This window comes from Cryptotermes secundus, unplaced genomic scaffold (genome assembly GCF_002891405.2).
Source record: "Cryptotermes secundus unplaced genomic scaffold, Csec_1.0 scaffold204, whole genome shotgun sequence".
Lineage (NCBI taxonomy): Eukaryota > Metazoa > Arthropoda > Insecta > Blattodea > Kalotermitidae > Cryptotermes > Cryptotermes secundus.
In genome coordinates this window covers 76,374-103,710 of record NW_019738351.1, presented here as the reverse complement: position 1 = coordinate 103,710, position 27,337 = coordinate 76,374, and the positions used below count along the sequence as shown (strand labels likewise).

The 27,337-nt window shown below is 44.1% G+C and overlaps 1 protein-coding gene across 1 annotated transcript; it reads left to right on the top strand.

Moving 5' to 3' along the window:
- Positions 1-2,226: 2,226 nt before the first annotated feature.
- On the top strand, positions 2,227-16,283 carry LOC111870735 (protein obstructor-E). Its single transcript, XM_023863242.2, has 5 exons — positions 2,227-2,291; positions 9,790-10,089; positions 12,442-12,642; positions 13,582-13,777; positions 15,415-16,283. The coding sequence occupies exons 1-5, from the start codon at positions 2,246-2,248 to the stop codon at positions 15,551-15,553; spliced, it is 882 nt and encodes a 293-aa protein (XP_023719010.1). The 5' UTR covers positions 2,227-2,245; the 3' UTR covers positions 15,554-16,283.
- The last annotated feature ends 11,054 nt before the right edge of the window (positions 16,284-27,337 follow it).

Below are 27,337 nucleotides of genomic sequence, written 5' to 3'. Positions count from 1 at the left end.
CTGGTTAAGTACAGGGACAATTTTACGTTTCATTATTAAACATAAAATTGACTGCCCCAGCTACGTGGACACGTTGAAGGTTGAGGTACAACATACACTGGTTTTGTGTTAACTGCGAAACATGGCTCTTCAGACTAAGAGAAGTTTGATAGACATAAGTGACTGGGCCTAAGAAGGGTGTGCTGGCTGACAAGAACAAATCAGCACAGGTCATATGATGTATGGGCTCATTATATCATTTGGCAGAAACTGTTAGTTTGGGTAGTAAATTTAGGAAGGTTTTGATGGGCTGGACATATAGCTCGAATGGGAGAAGAGAAGTGTATGCTCTGGCTAGAGAATTCGTGTAGGTAACCTCTCGGAAAGGGGCCACTTGCACGACCAAGGAAGAAAGACACGAGGATAATATTCTTCATTGTATGCATCCTGTTGTGTCACGCAACAGCGTTATTAAGACAGTCTTGACAACAATAATATCTACAAACAAAATCGACACTAACGCATCAACATTCGTTTATTGGGCAAAAGCGTTCGCTACATGTTTCGACCTGCACAAGGTCATCATCAGGCGAACCTATAAGTATTAGATCTAGTTTTTGAATAGTATTTCTTAATATGGATCCAAATTGTTACAACATTTTACCATTTGATAGCGAATACAACAAGTTTTTAGGTAAAATATAATCTAAAGAATACACACAGTTTTTTTCCCCCCCTTCCCCTTGGCGCTACAGCCCCAGTGGGCCTAGGTCTACCTCCGTGAACTTCTCCGTTCACTTCGGTTTTTCTAGATCTTACACATTCGGTAGGACTCCTTGGGCGGGTGACCAGCTCGTCGCAAGGCCTCTACCTGTACACAAACACAGAAAAACGCACACACAAACTAAACATCCGTGCCCTGAGTGGGATTCGAACTCACGATCCCGGTTTCCAAGCGAGCGAAGACAGTACATGCCTCAGACCGCTCGGCTACCGTGACCGGCCAGTTTTTAATTAGGCTTAAATATTTAAAACTATATTTAGATTATTTAGATTTAATTTTAATATTATTGCTAACGTGAACAACACAAGAACAGCGGGGCTCCCTTCGCAAACAACATAACCTACAAGCATTATAAACTCTCCACATACGGAAAACAAAACTAGCTGAGAATGACACAAAGAAAAACGCTTAGGAGACAATTACACCACGATTAAAACTAAAATCAACCCGACAGAGATTCCGAGAAGCACCCCCCCCCCTCACGTTGCGTCGACCTACGCCCTAATAGCCAACAAATACGACCACAACAACAACAAGAAACCAACCAAAACTTTTGTTTAAAGCCAGTTCTTAAAAATGAAGTATAATTCGAGAAATTAATTTTAAATGTTAACTTTGATTTTTAAGGCTAAAACTACATTTAATTAAAAACTGTATATTCGTTACAGCATATTTGTTTGCATTTGCTAAATTATATTTCAAATAAAACCCTATCGCATTCGCTATCAAATGGTAAAATGTCGTAATAAGGTGGATCCATATTAAGAAACACAATTCAAGAACTAAGATCTAATTATTATATGCTCGCCTGATGATGACCTGGTGTAAGTCGAAACATGTAGTGAACGCCTTTGTCTAGTAAGCGAATGTTGATTCGTTGTGGATAGTATTGTTATTCTGAAGCTGTTATTACGGGGATAACGTTTGGATCGATCTTAACGAAACGAAAACATGTTGTAAGAACGTAAACTTTGAAATATTTAAATTTGAGAAGATTCACATTGCATTGGCTTTCTTTAGATGCTGCACAGTAATCAAACGAGAGCCTAATCTCTAGCCACACGTAACAGCTAGCCATGTTATCTACAAGACTCATTGTCCAGGTCCGTCACTTCTAAGCCATGCAATGCTCTTGTAGCTTCTGAGATTCTCAGATCTGACTTTGTATTGCAATGGTCCACGAAGACCAGCGAAAGACAAGCGACGTTTCGGAGAAGCGTATCAGTGCCGAAGAGAGGGAGCTAAGCAAGGAACCAGTACGGATCTGCTTTCTACCTGCTTGCCTTACTCTACAATCACAACCCTGAAGCTTGAGGCGACATGATTCTCCGAAACGTCAGTTGACTTTCAACGGACTACACGGCGGTGCCCGTTCATTGACGCTGCGGCAGCGGGTTCCGATTTCTCTGCATGTGTATTATAAGGCACTATAAGGAGTTCTGACCAAGGTCGTCTATGTTCAGTGTGGCCCGTTTTCCTACCATGGATGCACGTCTGCTGAAGCTAGTCGCTCTCTGTGCAGCTGTCGGTAAGTAGCACTCACTACACGCCATTTTGTCAGAGAGTAAAACCATGTTAAATCGTTGCCATTCTCTGGTGGGTTTGTTGCTCTTTTAGTGGGAAGTCGTTGACTGTGGATTCAATTTATTAGCCGAAGGTTCTAAAACTGTAGATATACAAGACAGGTTTCAGAATTATGAACAGTTGTGGACGCAGTCATCTTGTTACTCTGAAAACGTGTAACGTAAGTTTTGCATTTGGCTACAATTTATGATTATAGCAGATATGTGGAACGAGTAGAGATCTTAATAATCAAGCCAATGAGTCCCGTAAGGTTCTCATGAACTATGGAGGTAAAATTGCTTTCTCTGCAGCACGAACTGTGTCTTTTTAGTGTCAGGTCTCGCGCTTGAAGGTACAAAAGGCTCTGTTCTGAACATGGGCGCCGATAGGGGAACCTTGATTTTTTTAAAATGAAGGGGAGGTCACAGTTTAAAAACAAGGAAATAATACCACATATTAACACACACACAGCCTAAAATGGTTGCACAGAGGGATCCGTATATCCCTCGTAACAATACTCATAAAAGGCTTAAATGTTAGTTCGTAGGCACACCCACCTGCTTCTCCCATGCTGGGAATGCTGCATGAAGCGCGTAAAGCAGTGACGGTTCAGAGGTGTGCCAACACTTGTACTGACTCTCTGTAGGCCCACTGCTACCCGCCACTTCATATTTACAGGTGCAATAAAGCAACATCTTAGGCCTGTTTCATGTGGGAAACTCTGGCCCAATAAGAGATGATAGATTTGATGTGTACAAAAGGTATCGGTCATTACATCTGATATTTTATGGTTATGAAGGAATTAATTTTATGTGGCAAGAAGTGTTAATAAGGGGAGAAGAGCTCAAAAGAAAGCAGAGGAAACTGTAAAATGCAGGGCAGAAACATAGCACAAAGGCCGTCAGTAAATCCTAAAAAGAGTGTGACAAAATAAAAATATTTAGGAACGATAGCAACAGATCAAAATTAGGGAGCGATATTTTTAAACTGGAACCCAATTTTAGGGATGTTAATGAGGTCATGTATTAGAGAGGGGGTTGGGGCGATTTTAGCGCGGAGCTTGTATGCGCTATAGAGCCACTTCTACAAACGAGAAGTGCATGCAGTAATGTGAGGCGCTTAGTGCATTTCTGAAAGTCTGCACGAACACGCTCCACGCACAGCCAAGCATAACGAGGCCATGTACGGTCTGAGGCTCTCTGAATCGTGTCTTATGGGATGTCTATAACAGAGTGTAGTCCGTTGGAAGTAAAACTGCATTTCGGACATACATGTTGCCTCCATCTTCAGGGTAGAAGAGTAAACCAGGCAAGAAACAAGCATGAATCTGGTAGAAAGCAGAACTCAGTCACGCCTTCACTCATTTCATTGTAGGAAATGTTCCATCAATCAGTGTGACCAAACAGTATGAGGAAATTTCAGACTAGGTGAGCAATTATCAGCTTCTCAAGAAGAAGTTGGCTTCATGGAGTGGTTTTTTAGTTAGCTTAACAGTTGGTATGTGACGTCATTAACGCTCATAACATTGGGTTCTCATTTGAGACTATATACATCAGTCTGTAATTTTGATCTGTTATTGTTGTTCCTAAATATTTTTATTTTCTCTGTTTCTGCCCTGCATTCTGGTGACGAGACAGGAACACATATCTAGTTTCATTTGCGTTTCTTTGGCCTATTTCCTTATTAACTTTTCATGAGACTTTCATATTTCTATTTATAAAATTAATTTCTTTGTAACTGCAAAATATCAGTTGTAATGGCCGATAACTTTTTGCACACATCAAATTTATCTTCCGTTATTTATTGGCCCAGTGTTTCGCGCATGCGTCAGGTCTAAGATGTTTTATTTCAGGGAGGTAGGTAGGTCGGTAGGGACGTAAGTAGGTAACTGGTTGGTGCCATACGTGCAATTCTTCACGGTTTTGGGCCAAGGTCCCCTCAAGGTCAGCGTGTCCAGTTGTTCCACTTCCAATTTCCGCCTGTGTTTCAAAGTTCGTCGTACTACATGCTGAGTTCTCTCGCGGCAGCTCATTGCTTGGCTTTAAGCCTCACGTCGATGCCTTCCTTTACTTACTTACTTACTTACTTACTCATGGAGCTGAGCCCTTCTAGAGGAGCTGCCAATTCTGCAGCACCTCAAGAATTTACCAGCATTTTATGGAACCCGAAGGTTCATTACCGTTTTCACAAGAGCCTTCCACTGGTCCCTATCCTGAGCCAGATCTATCCAATCCATACCATACCATCCCATCCTATCTCTAAGATCCATTCCAACATTGTCCACCCACCTACGCCTTGGTCTTCCCTGTGGTCGCCTTCCTTCTGGCTTTCCCACCAATATACTATATGCATTCCTCGTCTCCCCAATTCGTGCTACATGACCCGCCCACCTCATCCTCCTTGACTCGATCATTCTAATTATACTTGGAGAAGAGTACAAGTTATGAAGCTCCTCATTATGCAGTTTTCTCCATCCTCCTGTCACTTCATCTCTCTTCGGTCCAAATATTCTCAACAACCTGTTCTCGAACACCCTTAGTCTATGTTCCTCCCTTAGTGTCAGAGACCAAGTTTCACACCCATACAGAACCACAGGCAAAATTATAGTTTTGTATATTCCAATTTTTATGTTTTTGGACAGTAGACTAAAAGACAAAATGTTCTGGACTGAATGGTAGCCGAGTTCAATCTCCTCTTAATTTCCTCATGAATCAGGTTTCGATCTATTATTGTTGTTCCCAAATATCTGAATTGTGCCACATTTTCAAAATATCTGTTTCCTATCTTTATATCATGATTTTGCCCTGCATTTTGGTGACGAGACAGCAGCATATACTTAGGTTTCTCCGTGTTTACTTCTAGACGAACCTCTTTACTTGTGTCAATTAAAGTTTGTGTTTTCCTCTATGGTATCAACATTATCACCCAGTAGATTCACATCATCGGCATAGGCCAACAGCTGATGTGTCCCGTTTAATTGCAGTCCCACCTGCTTCCCTGAGCCTTCCTAATTGCATATTCTAAAGCAAAGTTGAAAAGGAGTGGTGATAAAGCATCTCCTTGTTTTAGACCATTCTGGATAGGAAATTTATCAGACAAATGTTTACCTACACGGACCTTGCTATACGTTTCGTTTAAACACATTTTAATCAACCTAACTAGTTTCATGGGTACCCCAAACTCTATCAGAATATTGTACAGTACTTCCCTCCTAACTGAATCTTAGGCTTTCTTGAAGTCTATGAATAGCTGATGTACTGTCTCATCGTACTCCCATTTTTCTGCAATATCTGACGAATGCAAAAGGTCTGATCTGAAGTTGATCCGATGCCTTCCTTTGCCCCCACAAACCCTACAGCTCTCACCTTCCCTCAGACATAAAAACAAACTTAAATTGGATGTTACAATTTTTTAAGAATACGCTAAGTCTTATTTCATCTACATGTACACAGGGTCGGAATCAAAACTGGGTTCATATCACTCACTCAGGGAGCTGAGCCCTTCTTGAGAGGCCCCCAGTTGTGCAGCTACTCAAGAACTTCCCAGCATTTTATGGAACCCGGGGGTTCAGTATCGTGTTCTCAAGAGCACTCCACTGGTTCCTATCCTGAGCCAGATTAATCCAATCCATACCATCCCATCCTAACTCTCTAAGATCCATTTTAATATTGTCCACCCACCTACGTCTTGGTCTTCCCAGTGGTCTCCTTCCTTCCGGCTTTCTCACCAATGTCCTATATGCAGATTCGTAATAGCAAGTTTAATCGAAATACTCTCACTAGTTGTGCAAATACGACCTCTCATTTATACGTTCACTTCGTAAAATGGATGCACATAAGCCAGAACTTGATTAGGTGGAAGGGTTTAGGCTTGTTCACTTCATCGAGCAAGTTAGCTCAAGCGACAACGTTCCTTCCTCTTGTTTAGGAGATACTGGGTTCAGACCGTCTGTCCTGACTGAGTCCCTTCAGGAAAATATTTGGGCAGTCCCTCAAAATAGGCCACGACAACTTCGTTAAATATTGAAGAATGCCGTCTTCTGGGATGTGGCGCCGTGAAAACCTCAAAACTAACAATACGTCATTAATTAAAATACAATTCAACAAACTGCAATTAAATCATCAACANTAAATAAAGTTTTCATTTTGTGGGTCCTGTTCTATGTAATATCCATGGTATTGTGTGAGGGGGGGGGTCTGTCGACGTAATTACAGAGTCTTTGGTTCTCGTCTTGTCGGAGGAAACGGGGAAAGATGATGGATACAAAGGAAATAACTTAAGTGTGCTGCTGATGATTGGGTTTAACTGGCACGTGGAAAGGTTAGCTGGAGTTTAAGCAGCAGGAAGCTGTTGATGTGTGCACAATGGGAACATCGGCGCGAACGGGGACCCAAGAACAGAGCAGTGGGACTTCACCTCGGAGTGAAAGTTCCGGCAAATAGAGACGTAGAGAGCCGTGTACGTATTCACTGATGCATTCCATTCGTGCTTTCGTGCGCAGTCGCACTCTCTCTCCGTCACAGGCGTTTCTCAAGCAGGCACAGCGCGGAACATGCATACAGACAGACGCCAACGTAAGTTCAGGCATTGTGACCCACTGGCACGGTACCAAGTTTGCCACAGACCCGAGATATCTGATAGTATTTATGTGCGTAACTTCTGGAACCGCTTGGAAATTCAAGATTTTTTTTCTTCATTTATTCCCTCGTAAGACACGTACGTTTCTTCTGTCACTTCACATTTACCGAGAAGTGTGGTAACTCAGAGGAAAACAGCTGCAAGAAAGCACAACATTCGTTTAAAATGGTAAAGTTAATCCTTGTGCTTAGCTATGAGCACTGCGCCATGAAGACGTATGGGGGAGTGGATATACTGATCCACGTTTTCTTGACCTCGGAACTGGCTGGAGGTAAGCGGTCAGCTTCACGCCCAGGCCGCTTTACTCCCGGGGAAAGAGAGGTTACGTGGACCCCAGAGCCTGTCAGGATGACCCGGAGAAAATTCTTTCCCTTACCGGGACTCGAACTCCGGCCCGTAGCCAATCGCTGTACCGACTGCGCTATCCCGGCTACCCAACACAACGTCCTATTACCTTGTCTATTATTTTGAACCGTGTGATTTAAGTAGGCCGTGTCTGTTAAACAAAAAAATTGGAACTGAGGTACGAGGATCTCAAGAAGAGTCCTTTCTGGGATGCCACGCCGTGTAGTCTGACAGAAGTTTGCAGACCTTTCGGGGGAACTTGTTGCTTCCATCTTCGCGGTATTCTTCTATCCTCAATTCTTGTCTATGTCTCACTGCAGTTAAGAAAAAGATAATAATTTTGTACAAGTTCGTATTCATCATCATGGATTGGGCCATACGTGGCCTGTTCCGTCCTCTTGAAGAGAGTATGCTGATCCCTCCATCTTGACTGTGGACGTCCTATGTTTCGTTTTCTTTTGAGGTTGCATGTTAGAATTTTCTGCGAAATCCGCCCCGTCTTCCATTTGGTGTTGCATGTGATGTTTCCACTGTGATCTGGACTTTTTGAGCAATTTGAGTGTTTCTTAGTGGCCGTGACATCATCAGGCTCAATCACCAGCATTTAGACTTAAAAACGTTCCTGAACTTTGTGCAGACAAGTCGGAACACACACCACACGCAGCACAGCAATTCTGACAGCAGCGTTCGCATCGACAGATATGCTGAACAGCATGCGGTATGAAATTTCATACAAAATGGTCAAATTGTTTCTCACGAAATCCAGTGCACTTCAACTGCAACACTTACGGAAATGGTGTGTATTGGACGGAATACGTGATTTAAGTTCTCTCTAGGGCTTGTATTATTTTCTTTTTCGAAATACTACTTTCGCCGCGATAAATACGAATGTTTAGCGAGTCGCCTGCCCGGTGCGTGCAGATACACAGAGACCCGCATGCAGTGGCCATTGTTGTTGTCGTCCGACTCAACTAAATTTATGACATGTGTAAGACCGCCTCTGTGATCTAGTAGTCAGAGTTCCTGGCTATAGATCCAGAGGTCCGGGTTCGATTCCTGGCGCTACCAGATTTTCTGAGAAGTAGTGGATCTAGAACGGGGTCCACTCAGCCTCGTGAGGATAATTGAGGAGATGTTTCAAGGAAATAGCGACTCCGGTCTAGAAACCCGAGATTAATGACCGTGGGGAACCGTTGCGCCGACCACGCGACACCCTCTATCCGCAAAAGTTGGTACTAATTTCGCCGACAAGCGTCAGTCGCTCGGTCGGTATAGTTCGCTTGCGGACTACAGGCCACAGGGTTTCTTTTAACAACTGTAATTAAATTCTCAGTATCATCAGGTTTCATGAAAATATTTTCAGCGTTTCTCTGGCGGACAAAGCACGCCGAGAGATACCTTTCGTTACGAGCACACCAGTATTCCAGCACTTAACAATGACACGCAAGTTAAATCGGTCTGATTTGCGCAGCCGCAATCTTGACGTTCAATCTGAAGCAAAATCCCTCTCACATGGCGAAGAATGCGCGCAGGGGGAGGGGAGTTCGCAAATACTGCTCGTTACCATTAGGAACCTGTTTGCGGTGACGCCCAGACCTTGTCATGTCGTTGTCCAGCTCCTTGTCCTTCAAACCAATCCGCCATGTTGCAGCAAAAACTGACACAAGAACGGTTATTGCGTCGTCCAATCAAACATGAGTAGTACAACCGACATAATGGTTACAGTTACATCTCAGACAGTGAGAAGCAATGCAATGGAGGTAGTCAGGATAGCTCAGTCGGTATAGCGACGGGCTGGACGTCCAGGGTTCGATTTCCGTCAGGGGAAAGGCATTTTTCTCTATTTCACAGCTTTCAGACCGGCTCTGGGGCCCATCCAGCCTCCTGTCCAATGGGTGTCGGGGGTAAAGCGGCCGGGCCGTAGTAGCTGACCACTCAAGTCCATCTAGTGGCGATGTCAAGAATGTTAGAACTATACCTCCACTCCCCCACACGCCTTCATAGCATAATGCATATTTAATTAAGCACAGAGACAGTTTTACATACAACCGCTAACAGATCATGTCAGATGATAACTACTTTGGCCTACTCTGCTTTCCATTTTGAGCGCTTGATGAGTGAATGGCTTCCGTGTATAACAGGACGTGAGTTCGTAACCCGTCTAAAAGAGGAACAATGGAAATTTTACATTTCGCTGGGAATAACCAGAGCATCTCAGTCGGTTATGAACAGACAGATCGGTCGCTATATGTTCGTAATTACGCAGACATGATCATGGCGCACCTAGCAGCGGTTATAATCATAAACCCCTGAGAATTCAGCTTTCATGTGCTTACGAATGCAACCGAAGAATTCCCGTTTAACACTGTCTCATCACGCTTACATGCGACTTACGGCAAACACCGTCAGCTTGTACTGAAACATCGAACTATGCTGCCGCTAACAAGGTGACTTGAAACACTTGCTGTGTGTTGTTGCAGCGGCTGTCTGTGGACAGGCGGGGGCGCCTGGGCGCAAACAGCAGGCGGCTCGGCGTCCGGCGTCCACCACGAAGCGTCCCACGACGGAGGCGGCGGGAGCGGACGACACGACGGATGAGTGTCCGGAGCCAAACGGCTACTTCGCCGACGCCTACCAGTGCGACAAGTACTACGAGTGTATCGATGGAGTCATCACAGAGAAGCTGTGTGCAGACGGCATGGTGTTCAATGATTTCAGCCCCATGCACGAGAAGTGTGACCTGCCCTTCAACATCGACTGCTCCCAGCGCCCCGAGTTGCGTAAGTTGTCTTCACTCTGTGTTCAGAGCACATGCAGAGTGTTCTCATTGAGTCTTGAGTCCAGAGAACCCACTTGTATTACTGGTAGGGAACTGTGTAATATTCTGAATGTTCTGTTGACAGACTGTGTCATTTAATACGAAAAAACATTCTTATTAAAAGATGTACTGATTTGTCATGTTTTAACTAACAACCAAATTAAAAAAAAAACTCCGCGGTTTTAGTCCGCAAGCGAAATATACCGACCGATCGACCGCCGCTTGTCGGTGAAGTTAGTGCCAACTTTAGCGGATACAGAGTGCCGCGTGGTCAGCGCAACGAATCCCTACGGCCGTTAATTTCGGGTTTCTAGACCGGAGCCGCTATTTCCTTGAAATAGCACCTCAGTTATCCTCACGTGGCTGGGTGGGCCCTGTTCTATTTTTTTATTGCTAGTGGGGTGGGACCAAGTCCCTTGCCCTGCGGCCACTTCTGTCCTACTGTACCAGCCCCAGATGATAGGTGAGGGTGATTGTGGAGCAATTGGTGGAATGAAGATTGGCAGAGGAAACCGAAGTACTCGTCCACCACAAATCCCACTTGACCAGACCCGGGATCGAATCCTGGCCGCCGCCATGGGAAGCCAGCGACTAACCGCTTGAGCTATGGCGCGGCCATTGGTTAGAGGATTAGTCTGCATGTTCCACTTTCCCCAGAATATCAGACAACAGAAACAAGTGTTTTCGGCTGTAACGTTCTTTTGTCAACAAGATTAAAAAGTCTGTGACGATGGTACACGTGATGTCCGTTTTGATAGAACTAACAAAAAATAGGCACCCTGTTGTGTGTCACATGTCGGATATACACGTATATACTGGTGGCAGTCTGCACAACAATATTTCCGAAAAAACAAAATGGATATTACTGTATCAACACTTGTTTATATGTACGTATGTATCATATATCATATAAAAATACAAATATTATGTTTTTGGACATTATACATCGTCCTGTTTTTATTTAAAACACGACATTTTGTCTTCGTCCTCAGGTAAAGCCTACTATCGATTTGGCCCAACTGAGTACATTTTACCTGAAGATGGAGACAGAATGCAGTCTCCGAAACGTTTTGTTTTGAAATAAAAAGTAGGACGATGGATAACGTCCAGAAACGTAATATTGTACCATTATATGTATACAGTGGCCGTCTTGTAGTGCACTCAATTTCACCTGTCACTTCACAACATGTTTCGGCAACATAGTGCCATCATCAGGTGTCCCAATTACGTCAATCTATTGCATTGCCTGCCCTCATATATTTTCACAACACCATTTAAAAAGTATTTAAAAAGTCCGTATTTGTCAATTATGATAAATTTACACTCGCTAAAACTTGTTAAGATAATTCATCTTATTTGTCTTAATTAAAACTTGCATGTGGTTCGTTCACTACGGGGTCGTTTTTCTTATTTTCTGTGTAAACCGCGTCTTGTGATGTGTGTTCCCTTCTTAGCTGAAATCCAACTCTTAAACAAAGGGTTAAAATACAATCTACACTATAAAAATAAAAAACGGATTGAAACATCAGCTCTCAAAGCAGAAACAGCAATAACAAAACTAGACATAACAGAACACAACTACTATAGACACGTAGTTGCGAAACAAATCAAAGATATTAGCAGAAACAAAGAAATTCATAATAGCTATAATAGCAAGAGAGAATGGAAAGTAGCTATGAATATAAAGAGAAAAATGATAGACAACAGATTAATAGTAACAAAAGCAGACAAAGGCAAAACACTAGTAATAATAACAGAAGAAGATTACAACACTCGCAGCTAAGAAGGGAACACACATCACAAGACGCGGTTTACACAGAAAATAAGAAAAACGACCCCGTAGTGAACGAACCACATGCAAGTTTTAATTAAGACAAATAAGATGAATTATCTTAACAAGTTTTAGTGAGTGTAAATTTATCATAATTGACAAATACGGACTTTTTAAATACTTTTTAAATGGTGTTGTGAAAATATATGAGGGCAGGCAATGCAATAGATTGACGTAATTGGGACACCTGATGATGGCACTATGTTGCCGAAACATGTTGTGAAGTGACAGGTGAATTTGAGTGCACTACAAGACGGCCACTGTATACATCACTACAAGACGGCCACTGTATACATATAATGGATGAAAATCAGTGCAACAGGACGCTAAAATATAATAGTAATATTGTACTTTTGTTATTTTCTCTATTACTTCGTCGTTTAACGATTGCGTTTCGACTACGCATGTTATATTGCACTGAGGAAGGAAGATGGTTGAAATGAACTGTGTTTGGAACGAGGCTGTTGTGCCTTGACGTTACAGAGGAGCCACAGCCCAGCCTGCATTGCCCGCGGAAGAACGGCTACTTTGCTCACGAAGAGCCGCACACCTGCGACAAGTTCTACTACTGCGTGGATGGCAAGTTCAACATGATCTCCTGTCCGGACGGCTTGGTCTACAACGAGCGGACAGGCATCTGCACCTGGCCTGATGAGGCCAAGAAGAAGGGCTGCTCGTCGGAAGGTGAGGCACTCGCCCATAAAACTCTTCTGCACACGGAACGATTTTCGCCAAGAAGTACCTAACCTTAATGTAGCTAGTGGTTTCTGGGTCTCTCTCTCAAACCATATGTACAAAAATAGTTCTGTCTTCTGGGATATAGCGCCGTGTAGTCCGTCGAAGGACAACCGATATTACGGAGGAATATGTCGCCTCATCTTCAGACGTTGAAGTTTGCTTTGCTTCCCACCTGATATCAAGCAGGTTTCCCTGCTTAGCTGATTCTTCGACGTTGAAGGTGAAGACGACATAACGTCGGTTGAATTTCAACGGACTACACGGCGTTAATCCCGAATTCTTCATAACTACCGCTGTGGGAACTTAAGATCCTACAGAATCACATACATAGTGTTATATATATATATATNGTGGACCTGTACAAGTAAAGAAACCAAAAATATTAAAGCCATACTACCAGCTATCCGCATTTTATTTAGGTTCCCAAAGAATTATACACGTTCAAGGTTTTAATACGACTAAATGTATTAGCTCCAATCTTTTCTAAAAAGTAAAACAAGTAAAGGTATCCCTGTAACAGGCTGTGGAGGCCCATAGTGTTGTGAGATGTTGAGGTTCCAACATTTTCTAGACGATCGGCTCATAGATGGTTGAAATATCCAGATTACAAATTTTACCAGAGCCGTGCAATTGGAAACGGAAAGCTTAACAAATCCTTCGCGGTCTCATCTCAAGGGTTGGTCATCCACGTAACGCAACCTGAACTAAGTTCTGCTCGGACTTTCTGTTTCAGATATGTTCAAGTTTTCTGTAGTGGAATTTCCGTTTCAGATGTGTTCAACTTCTGTGACCCGGAATTTCCGTTTCACGTGTGTTCAACTTCTTTGCCCCGGAATTTCCTTTCCAGATGTGTTCCAATTTTGTGACCCGAAATTTCCTTTCCAGATGTGTTCAAGTTCTCGTGCCCCAAGGTGGCGACGACAGAAGCCCAGCAGCACCCGCGCTACGCCGACCCAGAGGATTGTCAATATTTCTACGTGTGTATCAATGGCGAGGTGCCCCGACGCAATGGTTGCAAGATGGGACAAGTGTTCAATGACGGCAGCAAAACGTGCGACTGGCCCAGGAATGTGCCCGAATGGTGAGTACAGCTCACATCATATCGCGGTGTAAACTTGGCATCAGTGCTGCTCAACCTTGGGGTACTTTACCAGAGGGTACAAATCTTCAGATCACACGGCAGAGGACATAGTTCCTTGAAGTATCTGATAGATGGCTCTATTCGTTCAACGGTGTCGACGCTTCATTCGATAACAACTCATATACACACTTCCACACCTTGCGTAGGCATTCAACGACAATTACATTGACAGTATTAGTGGAACAGAGGGGAAGAAAGGAGGAATGGAATGACTGTAGAACAGAAAAGGCGGGACTGCAAAGGAACAAATGTTGTTAGGGATAAAGGAAGGAGAGGGTGATGGATGAAAATATGAAATACATAATTGTCCCTCGCATTAAATCTGTGCATACTCTTGAAACTCACAATCACGTGACATATTTGTATACTTACTAGCATTTAAGGGGGGCACACGGTCGCGTAGCTAGTTGAGGCACTATGCTACAAGACGGTATGTCGCTGGTTCGATTCCCGATTCGGTCATTGGATTTTTCAGTTGATGTAATCCTTCCAGCCGAACTATGGCCCTGGGATCGACTCAGCATCAAACAGACATAAGTACCAGGAATATTCTTGGGGTAAACACGCAACAATAGAACAGTGGTTGGAAGCGAAATTTTCTGTGCGGTCCTTGCCAAGGCTATATAACGAGGACCACCAGATGCCATTATGAGAGAGTCCTGAGATAACAGAAGAGGTTGGTGTGAGATGGCCGCCAGCCTGCGAAGACCTGAGCCTGGAAGCAGAGTAACGTCCACTGTTGGAAGCCGCTACCAAGCAGCGCAGTAAATGCCGTGACTGAAAACACTAGTTTTTGTGTGATACTGATTTGTGTAGTGTAGATACTCACGAGTTGTATGTTTAAGAGCCAACCCCTCCCCCCCGTCCTAGTCACTCGACCACATGACAATATCATCTGAATTTTCGTGTCAGAAAATTCGTGACAGTCGGTAATGAGGCATGCCAGCGACGCTTGCGCAGTTACGAATCTCGCTATTTAAGTACAGCAACCCCTGTATTGGCACCCCGAATTATGTGTTGTGTGCAGTGGCAGCCATTTTGAATATTTACAATGATTTATTTTGACAAGATTCGGAAGAAGACCGTACTTTGTTTCTCTGTTTCACATAACATAGTTTCAGGACTTGAATTTTTAGATTTTGTTGCTGTCAGAGAGAGGGAGGCGTTTAGTTGCACCCAAAACGGCGATATACGTATAGTCCCTGTCCCTGTGCTTTCTGCTACTTCATGGGACGCTGTATAACTAGTGGAGAGACCTTCTGTTGAACTTTAATCGGGAATTGTCCTAGGATGGGCCGCTCACAGTGGCCGCGCGGTCTAAAATACGAACTGCCTTCGCCCGCTCGAACACTGGGATCCTGGGTTTTAATCCCAATACTGGCATGGATTCTGTGTGCAGGTAGCGGCCGTGCGACAGGCTGATCCCCCGTCCAAGGAGTACTACTGACTTTGTATATAGGATTAAGGGACCGAAAAAGCAGCCAGGGCCCAACAGAGGGCTGTGAAAGAATGAATTATACTAGGCTGAAATATCATGCAATTCATTCACTAACCCAGGTACCCAATTTTGATTTCAGTGCTGAGTGGTATAAAGGCATTCTGACGGATGAGCAGTTGGCAGAACTGGAGGCCCCCAAGCCGAAGAACCGAACGAGGGGGGAGGAATACAAGACGAGGAACGGGGGTGGAAAGCTGCGGCCAATCGAAGTGGAGTAGTAGCAGATATTGTGACAAACTGAACACACACAAGAAACATCATCAATCGATTTACTAACCAGGCCAAATCACAATAAACGTAAAATAGATTTGTAACGTTCCAGGTACCTCCCTCTGCACACGGTCTCACCCTAGTACATTTCTTAATGTTTCTCATGTTCTGGTTTCATGGTTGGGTGCTACACGCAAGTGCATTTTGCATTTTTAAGAGTGGTCTTTAAATCTACTTCTGGGTTTTCCCACTTCTCTGTTTCTCTCCTCTGGGATTACGTAGTATATATATGGTCTACTGTTCTCATAATGGTGTCCATGAAGATTTCTGGGACATAGTGCCGTGTACTCCGTTGAAAGTCAACCGACTTTTTTAGAGGAACACTTGGCCTCGGTGTACTCGACCCTGAAAACATGGACTTTCAGCTAACTACAGAGTGTTATAGAACTCTTCGTATCAGCCTACTTCGTTGTGTTTCGGAATTTCTGATAATTACAAACACCGACAACAGTGAATATGTAAGGGCCCTTTGTTCTGCTTTCAATTTCAGAGCATTCACTTGCCAGATCTCTTCTCCAGGCGCATGCCACATGTCAGGAGCTGCATCCGGAGAAACTTGTTTGTATTTTCCTCACGCCGAAATGTAAAGCTGTTACTTAGAATCATGCAAAATATACAGGGCGCTAGAAAGTTCTGCCCCGAATTGCCAATAAAAATAAAATGTTTTTACACGTTCAACTACTTATTTATTAAAGTCCTCGCCAATAATTGATGATAATATCATTTAAACTAACAAGTGAAGAATTATGATTAGAGTTCCTGATTTGTCACAGAATAAAACATGGATTTCGTCTTTGCCGTTTGGTGTATAGTGCGCAGATAGCGCTTCCGGTTCCCGCTCAGCAATATTTCTAAACGCTTGAAATGTTCGCTAAATACACAGAACTCTAGCAGGAGGATTCGGAGAGCGATTAAATTTGAATATTAATTTTATTTAAAATGCAACAAAACTGGTAAGAATCATCCTATATGATGTCACGATAATAGCCCCAAGAACGTCTTCAGGTTTGTCACAAGGTTCTAATAATGTTTATCGTTCTGTGAGGCCAACCACAGGAACCAGAAACGGACCCACTAAGATGTATTCATTTTCTACACGGATAAATAAAAATGGCGTGCCAGAACTCGCACCACTTGGGGACCGGAAGTACTTGTATTGTGGCGACACAAGTCTGTGGAGTGGAATATTAGGGAAACACTTTTCAGTATGATGCAAAGATACCTTGGCGTATTGAAGAACAGTGGTACCACATTCGGTAACATTAAGAAGATCTACGTTTTGTTGACAAAGTGAATTTGTTAGGTTTCACATAGCTCTCAGAATAAACAGCGATTGTTCCCCTAAACATCAACAGGCTGATCCATATAATGGAGACGCACTGTGTTTTCTGTGCTGCTACCCTTTACGTATTGTGTAGATGGAGGTATTAATGGCAGGCGTCATGAGCCCGCGACCTTACTGTTATCAGGCTCCAAATCCATGCAAAAAAGCAGGCAAATTCATAATTCTGCATGTTTCAGTCTTCATCTACGAACCGGGAATCGAAATGACGGAGCTGGGACAGCTCAGTCGGTACGGACTGAACAACCGAGGGGTCGGAGTTCGAGTCAAGGTAGGGTCAAGATGTTTCGTTTCTTCACAGCGTCCAGACCGGTTCTTGGGCCCCACCCAGCCTCCCTCATATCCAATGGGTACCGATGGTTCTATCCGCGAAGGTAAAGAGGCCGGGGCGTTAAGCCTACTAGTAGTGGAGAGGTAAAGAAAACGTGGATCTATATATCCACTCCCCCATACACCTTCATGGCGCAGGGACAACTTAACCTTCACCTTACTGAGCTGAATGGTAGCTCCATTTAGAAATCTGTACCCTCAATATCTTCATATTGCACACTGTGGAATGTCAAGGCAAGAAGACGAGGACCTCGTCAATGAAGTCTGACTGGAAGGTGTGGACTCCGTACAGATGAGAAACCTGTTCTTGGAGGAATGAACGTTTAAAAATGTGTGGAAATATTTCGGATCCAAACGACAAGCTTAATATCACCATGAAAAATAAAGGAATTACTGTCTAATTAAAAACTGTTTAGGCCAGCTTTACGGAAGAAAATTTCTCTGTGTTAATCTCATACTCCCGTGTAGCCCCACGTTAGGCGCCATGTTCTTCTAACCGACTCACTCAGTGAGACTTCAAGCCCAACACGTTGGTCGTCATATTATACGGATAGCTCGTTGTGTCCATTACTTTACTGTCGTCTTCGGCCGCTGGCTGCTGGACTGCTACGGGCGGCGGCGGCTACAGCTGGCTTTACCCTGCTTCACTTATCATACTTACACACCTCTGATCTTTAGGGCAATGGGTTTAGTTTGGGCCCCAGTAAACTGCTACTATCAGTTTACAGATTTATGAAAGATGTGAAGGATTGATCAGGGGGTAGCGGTTGTGTGTAGCTATTTCCGCCAGTAGAGCTAAGATTCTGTTCTCAGGCCGTTTGGCAGGGTCTCGCTCAGGAAGGGAAGTGGGAACTCCTGTTATAACACACACACATTTTGTTCCAGAAGACGCTTTATTAAACTGTTGTCAATAGTGGACGCCACAAACGCACTAGATTGAATTTGCTGTCTTAAGAATCACTGCTTGTCGCGAAGGTACTTGCATGGCAGGATGACTAGTCTATAGGTATCTACCCCACAGTTTATCTAATCACATAGGCTGTAACTTAGAATTTCTAACAGAATTAGTTGATACCGAATTTGCGTCCGAATAATTTGAGATCTGGAATACGAATTCGTGCGGAATCCTTCCGAATAGTTTGCGATCTGGAATACCACTTTTTGCAGAATGCCTTCTCCTCGAAACACTCGGAGTCTTCTCGGTCCACAAGTCAACTCCCTAAATTACGAGGATTGGTCGTTTTAAAAAAATGGAGTACACGTATTCCCCCCATCCGTTTAGGTATTACAGGGAATGTAGGCGCTAAAACTTAACGCAAGTCCTGTCAGTAGCTTGACAAATGTTACGCTTCGCTTGGGCTGAGAGACAACCCGTCCTTTAAGTTATGGTGTTCAAAACTCACATATTGTATTCTCAAAGGACTCAGACAAGTAAACTTTTGTGTAACTTTCTAAAGAACCAAGCTGCCGGGGGGGTCTTCCTCTTTCACTTCGCATCTGCGTTGACCAGCTGTTTTTCTTTTTTCTTTTTCATTCCAGAGTTTGGGCTAAAACTCCTTGAGTGGAAGAAATACCCTATGTACCTCTCGTCCATTTGCTGTATGTTACAAGTAAACCTAACCGAACATGTTAATTTACATGGATCAAAACATGCTACTAAATTAAATTAAGCTGGGGTTGCCGGATCGGTTACATACTCCCAAGCGAATATGGTTTCTGACATAAAATAGAATGATTCCATATTCGTTTGTTGCCGGTAATGAACTTCTTAGTATTCTAATAAAAAACATTAATCCTTGGATTTTCTTGCTCTCTCCTTTTCTCTCTCTCTCTCCCTCTTATTCTGTTACTTACTTACTGAACTAAATCCTTAATTACCACTGTCATTCTTAGGTGCTAAAGGCTACATAGAAACTAATTACTTATACCAAAAAACTTATGATTAGTAAAATCATTGTCCATTTGTGTCTTTTCATTCAGTTTGATCTGTGGTCTTGCCACCTGATACCACTGCTTCTCTTCTTTATTCACTGCACTTCACAATTCTTTAGGTTAATCACATCCACTGGGTTCTGTCTACTTATTGCTAGTTTAGTTAACCTTAGGCCTCCTGTTTGTTTATGTTTCGTCTCACTTTTACCTCTTTTTCTCTTTCTGTCCTTTCCTAAGAGAATGACCTTACAATATAGTATTTTGTTCGTGTACTATAAACTTCAATACAAGTTTCCCCTTTACAGAGTACAATAGTCTTGTTTTTTTCTCTCTCAATCTTCCACGCACACTGAAATGATTTTCTGTGTCTAAGTTTTCTTTTTGTCAATAACTAATATTCCTCACTAGTCATAATAGTTCGGAATGTGTTCGGCTAATTGCTACCAAAATTAGCAAAGTCCTTATAACGTTTCGAAATTGATTAAGTTAATCCCTGCTATGACAGTAGACATTCTAACGTTTATCACTTTGCGTGTTATTCGGGGTTCATTGCGTTTCTTCTAAATAAGGTTCGTAGTCGGTTGCGTCGGTCAGTAAATGGATTAAGTCGTCGTTGTAGAACACCACATTATCAAGGTTACCTCCACCCAGTGCTAATTTGATCGCGCGTATAAACGCGGAAAGGGAATTCCTAAATTCGTAAGGTACAAGGTGTGTCCCAAAAGTCATGAAATATATTTTTTTCCCGCGCTCCTACTGGTCGGAGCGCGCTGGAACCGGTTGGATTAGGGGGGGAGACCTTTAGCTTCACAGCGCGCCCAAAGGGCAGTCAGCTCGAGCATCCGAGGCGTCAGTATCGCTGATTAAGTGCACCTGTGCTTTGTGACCACGTCACGGCGCGCGATGGCGGATACTTTCGAACAACGTTGGGCGGTCAAGTTCTGGACAAAGCTCAACAAAAAAGCTGCCGAAACTCACGAACTGCTTAAGCAAGCCTACGGGGAGTCTGCTCTATCATATGTGCAAGTTACAAGGTGGGTGAAGAAGTTTTAGGAGGACCAGGAAAGAGTGGAAGATGACCCCCGCTCTGGACGGCCATCAACAAGCCAAACCGATGAAAATGTGACTCGTGTGCATGATTTGTTGAATACTGACCGTCGAATGACTGTCCGGTTGTTAGCCGACACTCTGAACATTCCAAAAACCGTTGTACATCGCATCGTTATGGATGAATTGAACATGCGAAAGGTGTGCGCCAAGCTGGTCCCCAAATTGTTGACGGACGAACTGCCGCAGCCACCCTACAGCCCCGACCTAGCTCCGGCCGACTTCTTTTTGTTCCCGAGGATCAAGACTGCACTCAAAAGACTCCGTTTTGAAAGCATTCAGGCTATCCAAGCGGCCGTGACAACAGCTTTAAATGAGGTTCCCATCGAGGCTTTTGAGGGGGCGTACCGGGCATGGGAGAGTCGGTGGAAAAAATGTGTAGATGCTCATGGACAGTACTTTGAAGAATATTAACACTGTGTACCGATATCATCAATAAATTTAAAATATATATATATATTTCATGACTTTTGGGACACACCTTGTACTCTTTTGAACTGGTATTCAATTGAGTCCAATAAAAACGCTGTATACTTCCTTGATTCCTCAAGTAGATCAATGTGGAGATAGGCAGAGCTTAAATCTAGCGAATTAAAATATCTGGCTCCATTGAACCTCAGTAACAAATCCTGAAGTTGTGGAGTACTCTCGTGGTCAGGGATAGTGAATTGGTTCACTTTCCTGGCGTCTAAACAAATGCGTATATTACCGCCCTTTTTTGTCACTACCGTCAGAGGATTCAGGACAGGCGACGTGCTAATTTCTAAAACTTCGTCTTTCACCATCTGAATAATTTGTTCGCGGACAGCTGGTCTAATTGCAAAATGGATTGGCCGAGAATATCCAATAATAGGTTTGTCGGTCTTAATTGAAACTTATACGTAAACAGATTACACCTCCCAGGTTTGGTTGTCATGTGGTTCAGGTAGGGGATGAGAACTCGGTACAATTGGTTCCGCTGTACTCCTGAGAGGCTGGTCACTTGCTCTATTAAGTAGGACACGTCAGCTTCTTGTAACGATTTGAGGTCTGGGGAATTGGATTTGGGTTTTGGTATGGGCGGACCGCTAGGCAGGACTTGCTCTACTGCATTGACTCCTAACTCTTGGTTAGCAATCGCAACTCGATTAGCAGAATCTCTGCTATGGCCACTTCCACTTGCAGCCGTATCCATATGAGCACACCTGGCTTCAATAATCAATTGGTCGCACGCAGCGCCGTGAATTATGGAATCCTCGTCCCTTGATACGTCAACTAACAGTCTTTCTGTCTTCGAACAGAATCGAGTGCGTAGTAATGACTCACTGCCTGTTACAGCCTGTTCGTGTGGATCCCCAGAGCAGCTGTGAACTCTCCTGGTGAGGGAAGGTGGTACATAGTCAGTTGGTGGCTTTAGGGTTTGCTGACCTGCGAAAGAGTGGAGTGGGTAAGAAGATTCCCTTTTCACTCTTCGAGCATCACGGTCTGCTTCAGTTAACCCTTCCTTAATATCAAATGACGGTTAAGTAATTATGCCATCTCTTACATAACTGAACGTCCTGGAGTCAAAGTTAATCCTGAAACCATATTCCATCAGAAATCGACATCCAATTATAGTGTCATTAGTTAGCTGGGAAGAATGTAATAACACATTCTCGAAGAAATCTTGGCCTATCGAATAATCGATTAGCGCTTGCCGACGAATCTTTCTGGATCTTCTGCCGATAGCTGTCACGAGAACTACATTTTCTACTGGTAATATGGGCATTCTTAAACCCTCTCTTATGATATATTGGGATTGAGGCTAGCTCTTTCTAACGGACCCAACAGAATAGGAGTTTTCCTTCACCTGAGGACGGAAACAGATCCAGTTTCCGAAACGTCGTGTTTTTATTTGTTACCTTAAAAACCAGGACGATGGATAAAGTCCAAAAACCCAATATATCAGTGTGTTATACACCATCGTCAGAATCCTATAGTAACTACCTCTCTTATGAGTTCTTCATAACCACCCTCTGACAGGTTTACCTCGCTGCCTGAATCCAATATCGCGTTAATCTTAATTTCTGAAATCTTAATTTCAATCTGAGGGGTTTGTCCTAAATTAGCCCTAATTAAAAGTACTGCACAGCCCGTATTTGCTTGAAAAGTACACCTTAATTCAGGCTCTAGTTAGCCTTTGCCATTAGGCTCTTCTGTCAATTTGGTTACGCTGGGTAGATCTGAAAAAATGCTGGGTTCTAGCATGGGGGCCATTCGGTCCGTAATGACTCCTGTCATCAGTTTTCCGAATGTTTACAGGAGTTGTTAGTCTGCGTCTGTCCTTGTCGTCCTGTGAACGGGGGCACATTTGAGTTAATGGGGTTGCAGCTTCCACCCTGAGATTCTCTATCCGTTTCTGTTGTAGTTGTGGTAATTATTGTTATATTCCAATTACCATTATAACGGTTCCGGGATCGTGAGAACTGGACTTGTCTCACATGGTTTTGGGTTTGACCCCTGTTCTCATTTCTGGCTTGCTAATTACCTGGTCTTGAGGCGTTGGAATTCTGGGATTGGGACTGGTTCTGGGGCCCCTGGAAACCCCAATCGGACTCCATAAGTTCCACCCGTTTTAGTAAATCGAGAGTTTTCTCGACAGTGCGGAGCTGGATACTCAACATAACCTTTGCACTCCTTTCGGGAAATGGTGGCCTAGAGCTTCCACTATTTCCGAGTCGCTAGGTCTTGGATCTAGATAAATGGCCGTGGTGGCACACTTCAAGAAGTGCCCCGATAATGACAAGTTTGACTGCCTATTGTACTTTGCTTGGTACAAACTTCACCTAATTAAATTCCGACGAGCTGGTGACCAACAATAACCCACAAATTCCACTTTGAATGACTGGTAATCAGTCAGATTCCTGCTAGCCTCCTCTATCCACTCTTTACCCACCTGCCTTACTATGGATCTGCAGGCAACGGCTAAATGTAAAGCCTGGGGCAAATTTTTTATTTTAAAATAATTCCTCCAAACGCCGGAGATGAAATAGCGGGTTTGTGTCATTGTCGTCGTGAAACAGAGGTAACGGAAGTTCAGCACTACTTAAGAAACTTGACACCGCTACTTGTTCCGTGGGCCCATTCACACTACATACATTCATGCCACTATTAGTAACTGCGTTACAATGAGTCGACCGGCAAGAACTACCGTTCCCACTAGTAATCCCATTGTTACCACTAGTGTCTAGGTCATTCTGACGCACGTCGGAAGGAGAAGTTGTTCCGTGGGCCCATTCACACTACATACATTCATGCCACTATTAGTAACTGCGTTACAATGAGTCGACCGGCAAGAACTACCGTTCCCACTAGTAATCCCATTGTTACCACTGGTATCTACTGGAACTGGGGACCGGTCATTCTGACGAACGTCGGAAGGAGAAGTTCTGCCGTGGCCCATTTCAAGCACATCGGCTGCCAAATGCTGCCTACTCGACAGTCCGTAAAATTTGCCTTCTAAGGCTATTACCTCTTCTTTAATCTTACCAAATTTGCGATCCACCGCGGATTTCTCCTGGGTGGACGCTTTGGCAATTTCCTCTAGTCTCTCCCTTCGGCGTGTGAATCTGCTGTCTACCTCTTGCCCTAAGTTGGCCAAGCTGGCGTCTACCTCGGACCTGTCACAATCTGGTCCGACAACTCGTTAATCACCAGCTGAGTGTTAGTAATGGCCTGCTCTAATCTGGTCTCGAATTCAGTACTAAAGACTCTCACCTGCTTTTTCACCCCTACTAATTCCAATTCGGTCTATTTTTGCATCTTAGAATGTAGGCTGGTTACTCGCCGGGCGTCTGCGTCTAACTATGCCTTAAATTCTCGCCTCTCAAATTGTTGTATTAGTTTTTCACTTTCCGCTTTGAGATCTGCTCGGACACTGCCCATGTCTGTCCTAACGGTTTCTTGATACCTGTTAAAATCGGCCCTAATTGACTCCTGATACTGTTTATTGCTTTGCTGGATCGAAGTCATGAATCCAGCCAGCATTTGTTTCAGCTCGTCCGCGGCCTGTGGAGCGTGAGGCTGATACCTGTTTCCCTCACTTGATGCTCTACAGTTAACGCATCTGGTTACGACACTGACTCTGAAACTAACTCTGACTCCCGTTGTGAGCTGAGCGATTGTCCTGTCTCGCCTAGACTGCCCAAGATCTCTGATGGTTCGCTGCAGTTTGCCCTGGCACTCTCCAAGCCGGTAATTTCTGGCCCTCCTGCTGTTCCTCTACTGTGTAATTACGAAGTGATCGGCTGGGCATTTCCGCTTTTGGACACCCACCTGTTAGTTATGTCACGGCGACATTCTTTGGATGTCCGTAGCTGTGGATCTTGTAGCTCGCAGCTCCGGCCGTCCTAAACCTTCATAGTATGTTGACCTGTCACGGTGTCCCTGGTGTTTGGTGTTAGTTGTTGGCGAAATGAAGGATGGTGTGTGGCTCCTCTCATCCTTCATTTTCTGCGATATCGGGCCTCACGTAGGGCGCCATGTTCTACTCGTTCTCCCGTGTAGCCCCACGTTAGGCGCCATGTTCTTCTAACCGACTCACTCAGTGAGACTTCAAGCCCAACACGTTGGTCGTCATATTATACGGATAGCTCGTTGTGTCCATTACTTTACTGTCGTCTTCGGCCGCTGGCTGCTGGACTGCTACGGGCGGCGGCGGCTACAGCTGGCTTTACCCTGCTTCACTTATCATACTTACACACCTCTGATCTTTAGGGCAATGGGTTTAGTTTGGGCCCCAGTAAACTGCTACTATCAGTTTACAGATTTATGAAAGATGTGAAGGATTGATCAGGGGGTAGCGGTCGTGTGTAGCTAGTTCCGCCAATAGAGCTAAGATTCTGTTCTGAGGCCGTTTGGCAGGGTCTCGCTCAGGAAGGGAAGTGGGAACTCCTGTTATAACACACACACATTTTGTTCCAGAAGACGCTTTATTAAACTGTTGTCAATAGTGGACGCCACAAACACACTAGATTGAATTTGCTCTCTTTACTCAGGGATCACTCTGCTTGTCGCGAAGGTACATACATGACAGGATGACTAGTCGATAGGAACATGAAGTTGACCGTTCACCTCAGCTAGTTCCGAGTTCAAGAAAATGTGGATCCTTACATCCACTCCAATATACTCATTCATGGCGTAGTGTTTAATCAATTAAGGAAGGGACAAATTTGCCTTACTTTTCATCTCTTATCTTAACCACTGTACGTAATATAGTCCACCTGCTGACAGTGTCGTTACACGCTGTACAAAAGATGGATATAGGAAACATTAAGCGAGAAAGAGAGAGGCACGGAGAATGGAAGACGTACGCGCGGAGAGACACACTTTCACAAGTGCTGCTGCACTTTCACGGCAGCTAGCCGTTGCAAAGAGAAAGCGGTGCGAACCTCGCGGGCAGAGGTCAACTGAAATGTCAGCGCCTATAAAGGTCAGCAGCCATGATGCAGCTAAGCCCAGTGGTAGCTGCAAGGTATGCTTGTTTGGTGTCCGGATGAAGAGAGTACATTTGCTCATCGCCTATTCAGGATAGACTAATAATGTGTTTACATTGTAATATTTATCACATTTCCTTTGTCTTTTCCGTTTCGATTTTTTCCAAAAACTCCAGGGAGAGGAGGGCTGATGCCTGGTTCCCTCCCCTTCAGACACCCACGCGCGCGTAGTACATGAGCTACTGGTATCTTTAATGTAATGTGTGTATTCTGATATACGGAAAGTTAAGGCAAAGTTGACCCTCTGCTTAAGTAATTAAGTACTACGTCATGAAGACTTAGGGGGGAGTGGATGTATTGCTCCACATTATCTTGGCCTCTGCACCAGTTGGAAGTGAATGGTCAGCTTCACGCCCCGGTCGCTTACCCCCAGGGAAGGAATCCCCGGTACCCATTGGATAGGATGGAGGCTGGGTGGGCCTAGAGCCGGTCTGGACGACGTAGAGGAGATAAAATTCTTCACCCTATCGGAACTCGAACTCCGACGCCTCGGTCGTCCATTCCGACGTTTCGTAATTAGTCAATATGGATCTTCGAATTATTTGGCTTATACATACACGACGCCATGGCACAGAAAGTTGATAACATTAACAATAATAACCATATTCTTTTTGTTACTGCAATATTTGTCATATAAAACTTGTTAATGCCTTTTAAAAGATCATAAAACACAGGAAATAAGACAAATAAATAATGGTGGAAGTACAAGTGTCTATTGTTCCACATTTTGTAGATTAGTGGATTGGATCGATCTGACTCAGGATAGGGACTAAATGAGAGCTCTTGTGAACACGGAAAAGAACCTTCGGGATCAGTAAAATGTTTCGAAATTGTCGAGTAGGTGCGCAACTGGCGGATTCTCTAGAAGCTCTCAGGTCCATGTCGTGCTAATGCTTTGAGGCTACAGAATTCACCGCGGCAACTGTCAACTGTTCCTAACAATTCACGGTTCACTTTTTGAAAGCACAGAACTGGGGAACTGGGATAGCTCAGCCGGTATAGCGACTGGCTACGGTGCTGGACGGCCGGGATTCCGTTCTCGACAGGGGCAAGAGATTCTTCTCTTTTCCACAGCGTCCGGACCGGCTCTGGGACCCACCCAGCCTCCTAGGGCACTTTCCCCGGGGTTAAAGCGCAACTGAGCACTCACCTAAATCTCATGCCGACGTCACAAACACACGGAGAGCTCTACCTCCACTGCCCCATACGTCTTCACGGCGTGGTGCTTAAGTAGTTAAGCAAAGGGACAATTTACCGTTACATTTTGTTGACAGCAGTAACTAGAGGCCTCAGGCCTTTAGGAGGGAACAAAATCAGAATTCTGTGACAGCCGCCTGCCCGCAATGCGTTTTCTGTGACGTGGGAACTCGGTTCTCATATGCGAGTAGGAGCATCAACTGATCGGCATTTTTATGGGGCACGCATGCGTTTTCTGCGACCTTATACTCCTTTGAACTTCAGGATTCAGAGGGCTAAAGTCGGAAAAAGGATAACTGATGTGCCATCGT